Source organism: Phymastichus coffea, unplaced genomic scaffold, assembly GCF_024137745.1.
Source record: "Phymastichus coffea isolate CEN01 unplaced genomic scaffold, Cenicafe_Pcof_1.1 PCOF00102, whole genome shotgun sequence".
Taxonomy (NCBI): domain Eukaryota; kingdom Metazoa; phylum Arthropoda; class Insecta; order Hymenoptera; family Eulophidae; genus Phymastichus; species Phymastichus coffea.
Window position 1 is genome coordinate 355,496 of NW_026706913.1, and position 6,039 is coordinate 361,534.

Consider the following 6,039-nt stretch of genomic DNA (forward strand, 5'->3'; position numbering starts at 1 on the left):
ATTTTTTGCTATTCCAGATAGATTTTGCTTGGGACTTGACATGGTCACTTTTTCTCCCCAACATGCAATTGTTTATTCCTACGTTACACTAACAAATTGAATTCTGACAAAAAAGTGTTATATAGGTTTTCGTCTTGATTTCACCTCCAGAATCGATTCCCGCATTTAGATTTTGATAATTATGAATTTTTTTGTAATTTGTTTAAATAATTTGTTATAAACAATTGAAAATAACATAAAAAAAAATACGTATATTTTATTTTTCACTTATGCAAAAGATAGCACAGTTTGTTTGTCGCTATCTCAACCAGTCTTAGCGTGGGCTTTAATGGGTTAAGTGATCCACTCAGATATCTAGATTGGAGTGAGTTTTATCGAAAAAAGTTTCAGACAAAAGTTACTCAACTTTGAGGGGGCCATGTTTCTATGACCTTGGATTTGACCTTGGAGGTCATGTTCAAGGTCATTTCAAGGTCAACTTTGTTTTTTTAAATAGGAACCCCCATTTTTGACCCCGGATTCGGAAAGAGCGGGAAATTTTACGTCCAAAACGGTATTTTAAAATTTTTTTTCATGGCCTAGAGAAGGTCGATTTAAGGTCAAATGCTTGAAAAACTGCCTAAAAGCGTTTTTTTAATTTTTAAGATATCGAAAAATGACCTCTACAAAATTTGTTCAGAATAGAGTGGGCCACCCAATGCACCAAAAACCTTTGACCTTTAACCTCATTTTGAAGGTCATTTCAAGGTCGAAGTGTTTTTTGTAATGGAAACCCCTCTTTTTGACCCCGGATTCGCACATAGCGCGAAACTCAACACAATACCTTATCCAAACGTAGGATTTCGCGCTATGTGCGTATCCGGGGTTAAAAAGAGGGATTTCCATTATAAAAAACACTTCGACCTTGAAATGACCTTCAAAATGAGGTTAAAGGTCAAAGGTTTTTGGTGCATTGGATGGCCCACTCTGTTCTGAACAAATTTTGTAGAGGTCATTTTTCGATATCTTAAAAATTAAAAAAACGGTTTTATGCAGTTTTTCAAGCATTTGACCTTAAATCGACCTTCTCAAGGCCATGAAAAAAAATTTTAAAATACCGTTTTGGACGTAAAATTTCCCGCTCTTTCCGAATCCGGGGTCAAAAATGGGGGTTCCTATTTAAAAAAACAAAGTTGACCTTGAAATGACCTTGAACATGACCTCCAAGGTCAAATCCAAGGTCATAGAAACATGGCCCCCTCAAAGTTGAGTAACTTTTGTCTGAAACTTTTTTCGATAAAACTCACTCCAATCTAGATATCTAAGTGGATCACTTAAAATGGGCTACCCTGTATATATATATATATATATATATATATATATATGTATATATATATATATATATATATATATATATATATATATATATATATATATATATATATATATATATATATATATGTATATATATATATATATATATATATATATATATATATATCTGTATTTGCTAGAAATTAATCGACGACGGTTGATAAGGTATTTTATCTTTTTTGTTTAATTTGTTTAAATTGAATATTTGCGCTAGTGATTTGCGCCGCTGTGTTGTTAGGGAGTTGCGTTAGTTATTATCAAAAATGCTCGAACAGTTTAGATTGTTGAAGGAAGGCGAGAAGGGAAAAGAAAAAAAAATAAAATGTATAATTTGTACAAGCAACTGTCTTGGCGACCTTGATTACGTGTATGTTCACCGTGTATCGTATGCCCTGTGTCGCTCTGCTTCGATTCACGTTCGGCTTTTTTTTTTTTTTTATACGTATTTACGTATACGTATTTACAATGTTACTTTGCTAATTACGTATGTGCTCGCTTGTTCGAAGAGGACAATTGATCTTGAGAAAATCCGAAATTTATGCTTCGTTATTATATTGTCGGTGTCGAGAAATTGTACACGAAACTATAGAGGACGGAGAAGTTTGTATGATATTTATAATATGTACGCAATACTCGCGTTTAATTTCGGAGTCGAATGGATAAGCGGTCGATGTACAAAACAAGACGCGCGGTTCAAAACTTCGTTTCCGAAATGCGGCGCGAATATTCCGTAGTGCTTACGGTTTCGCTCGCTATTATTTTGCTACACGTAACCTCCAATGTTTTGAATCGAAGCTTCGCGAAAATACTTTCGAACCTCAACCTGGCTTTACAAAATATAAGCAGCGTGAAATATTGACCTTGTGATTTTGTTTTTGATGTATACGATTTTCTTTATGTGAAAATGAAATTATACTAGAAACTAATGTGGTTTGTAAAATTTTTACAGTCGTACACGTGCTTAAATCTTATAACCTACGATTGGGCGCCACTGTAACGTGCTCGGTGCGATAGTATTAGTACTCCCGGACTAGCTAATGTCGACGACAATTAGCATCGCACCACACGTCGCAGGAGGAGTTCCGGTTAGCTCAGGTGTACACAATCGCAGCGCTAGCGATTGCCCGCGGAGAGGCGTGCGTTCGTACTCCTGCTTAAACCTGTAATGTACATGCAATTGGAGAGGAGTGCGAGCATCCAGTAAAAGACGGTCCGGAATTGACTTCCATATCCCTTTATTGAATTGTTACTCTTACAGTGCTAGAGGCACGCGTCAACCTTTCGCAGCGGTTGTCGCTAATTCCACATCGGCTCGCCTCGCCTCGCTAATGTACAAAACCAGTCGGCTCCGCCGAGCCGACTCTCGCACAGCTATGTGCTTGTTGGGAGAGAGAGAGAGAGAGAGAGAGAGTAAAGTACGGCAATGCTTACGCTTATGCGATGGACATCGCGGTCCTTCCCTCGGTTTGCACTCGCTCGTCCGATATTTTACCTCCTCGATATGCGCTGCCAGGAGGGGCCTTCGCCGCGTGCGCTTGCTGGGCCGACGGTGAAGCCGTCCGTTAGGGTCGTTCGTCGTCAAGGTCACGCGCGAGCGACGAGTCTTCGGTGCTATCGCGGAAGATGCGTCGCGTGCCGCGAACGGAGTGAAAAAGCCACGGGGCCTCGCTCGTGTGATATACGGCGGCCGATATCTTCGCCGCTCCCCACTCTGTTTCTAATTCGCGCTTCGTGGTTACCTATGTGTGCTTGATAGTCGCGAGCGCGCTGCCTTCTCTTCGGTCCTAGCTCTCTCTCTCTCTGTACAGGTCGTGAGTTCGTCAGCAGCTCGTGTGCACGCCTCCTGACGCTTGTCTGTGGTATTAATATGTGTGACGTCGTAAGCTATCGCTTACCACGTTACAAAAGAGAAAACGAATTATTGGCAATAAAATCTATAAATTGAATTTTAACCAATATTTTATTCCTTGTATTTTAGAAGCCCTTGTTTTCAAATGATTCCGTTAGTTAGAACACCAGAAATTTCGGTTAATAATGCCCTACTTGAAGAAATAACGGTAGAAGTCCATGAAGTGGCAAATAAACAAATTGAGATAATTGATAACGTTAATAATATTTTAACCGATAGATTACCTAGTATTCAAGCCGAGTTTGTAAAAATTGCTGAAGTTATAGAATCACATAAAAAAGGGATTAATTTAAATATTAAACGTGAAAATATTCTTAAGGATAGAGTAGACGTATTAGATAAGACCGTAGAAACCGACTTCGCTCATTTGCATCGCCTAAATAATCAAGTTGCCCAACTAAAGCTTGAAAATAGTGTTTTAAGCAAAAATCTTGCGAATTCTCATAAACTTATTAGACAACATAATAGAGTTTTAAGTGTAATTACTAACAGTTTTGATTTTAAAATCCAAGAATTGTGCTATTTATTTAATAAGCTTTCGCTCGGAGTATAATCTGCCCTATTTACCTTAATGAGTCATAACCAACGCCTTACGCGCAGTAAAGTTAGAGGACTTACTTGGTCCGTTTCAGTAAAACCTAGTAGTTTGAAAAGATCAACCGAGAATTTGACTCAATTAGAAGATCGTGACAGTATAAGAAGTACTTCGACGACACCTGAAGGAACCGATCAGGATCTAAACCAAAAGTTAATTAGTCCAGGCCCGAGTGAGATTAATTCAGATAAAATTGTAATTGAAAACCAACCAATAGATATAAATCAGAAAATTAAGAGTCCGAAACAAAAGCTACAATCTATTATAGATATCCCACCCTGTAATAACTCACGAACTATTAAAATGAGTGAAAACGAAAAAAAGGAAGAAATACCCACTGTCCACGGGTAGGTTGTGTCATTGAAAGACGCACGAACGTTATTATTGAACGTTATTCCGCGATTTGATGGGAAACCTGATCAATGGACTCGATTTGCAGAAGGATGCAAGGAAGCCTTGGCAATGATCCCGAAACCAATAGAAGGCAATTTGGTAAAATTGATAAGGTCAAAATTAGAAGGAGAAGCTAGAGATACAGTAATTGGAATTAATTTCGGAACTCTTGATGAATTGCTAGAACATCTAGCAGATATTTTCGGATCTGCCCAAACGCTTAACCAGCTTTTAGGTGAATTGGGAAATGAATTTCAACATGATGATGAAAAAGTATTAACTTTCGCTAATAGGCTGCGACTACTATCGACAAAAATCATTGATGCTAAAAGAAAAATTGACGGAATCGAATCAGTCACGAATGAATATAAGCATGCCCTGGAAGAGAATATCTTTGAATGTTTCAAGAGAGGATTAAAATCAGAAATCAAGTTAAATCTATCTCCCGGAGTCACCCCAACTAATATACTAAAGCTCGCCATAAAAGCAGAAAAAGACTTAGAAATACAGTCAGTACTTAGATCAGGATTTAAAAATAAAGTATCAAGTTCAAAAATCATCAATTTATGTCAACTCTGTAATAAGGAAGGGCATGAGGCACTGAATTGCCTTAACATTACAAAGCCTCTTGGAAAACAATGTACATATTGTAAGAAGTCTGGGCATGAAATAAAAGATTGCTTCTTGAAAAAGGGCAATGACAATATTATCTGCCAAATTTGCGATAAGAAAGGTCATAACGCTCGTGAATGTAAATCACAATTGAAGTGCCAAATTTGCAATAAAATAGGCCATATAGCGAAAACCTGTACACATCGCGCGCAAGTTAATACGATCAACGAAATAGTTTGTCAACTGTGTAATAGAGTCGGACATACTGGTAAACAATGCCAAAATAATTCAGAGATAGAATCTGCCAGTAATAAGAACCCCACATTTGACAAGTCAAATATTATATGCTTTTATTGTAAGAGACCTGGACATATGATAGCCGAATGCATAAAAAGAAAGGTCAATGAAGCCCGAAATCAGAATCAGGGAAACGGATCATGGTCCCCGCAGTCGAGCGCAATGCAGAGGACCAATACACCACGAATGCGCCAATCGAACGAAGACAGCGAAATGTTGCTCAGCCTAGTCCCTTAAGTTCAAGGCTTTTTGCAAAAGTTCCTATAATAAGTGCTAACTTTTTAGGAAATAAACGAATGAAAATAATGATTGATACCGGATCGGAAGCTAATATACTCAAAATGACCCTTTTACAAAACCATATAAAACACATAGATAATTCGAAACGTACCTTTTTGAAAGGAATTGGCTTAGAAACCGTACCCACACTTGGCGTAATTACCTTGTCAATTTTCGGAAAAGCCACTGAATTTCAAATTGTTCCAAGCAATTTCCCAATACCCTATGAAGCAGTACTTGGAGCCGGATATTCGCTAGAAAATGAGGCAATTATCGATTTTTCTACTCGTCAATTCATTGTTGGCAATCATAAACTCTATTTTGAAGAAATCAACTATCCCGCTCATACTAGTTTCTGTTTTGTTCACAATGCCAATATAAAAGATAAAGTATCACCTAAAATCAGAATAATTAACCCCCCTACTGACTCAAAAGAATACTTCCTATTAGATACAGGTTCAGAAGTTAATCTTGTAAAACAACACCTACTGCCTCCAGGAAACGAGATAGATACCACGAAAGTAATTTGTATAAGAGGTATTGGAAACAACTTGCAAATGACATTAGGAATTACAGAAATAAAGTTATTCGGGACTAATAC

General features: G+C 37.6%; 1 protein-coding gene across 1 annotated transcript; it reads left to right on the forward strand.

The window, feature by feature from the left end:
- The first annotated feature begins 4,319 nt into the window (after positions 1 to 4,319).
- Positions 4,320 to 5,396, forward strand: LOC131670154 (zinc finger CCHC domain-containing protein 7-like). The gene has a single exon (XM_058945541.1). The coding sequence runs from the start codon at positions 4,320 to 4,322 to the stop codon at positions 5,394 to 5,396; it is 1,077 nt and encodes a 358-aa protein (XP_058801524.1).
- The last annotated feature ends 643 nt before the right edge of the window (positions 5,397 to 6,039 follow it).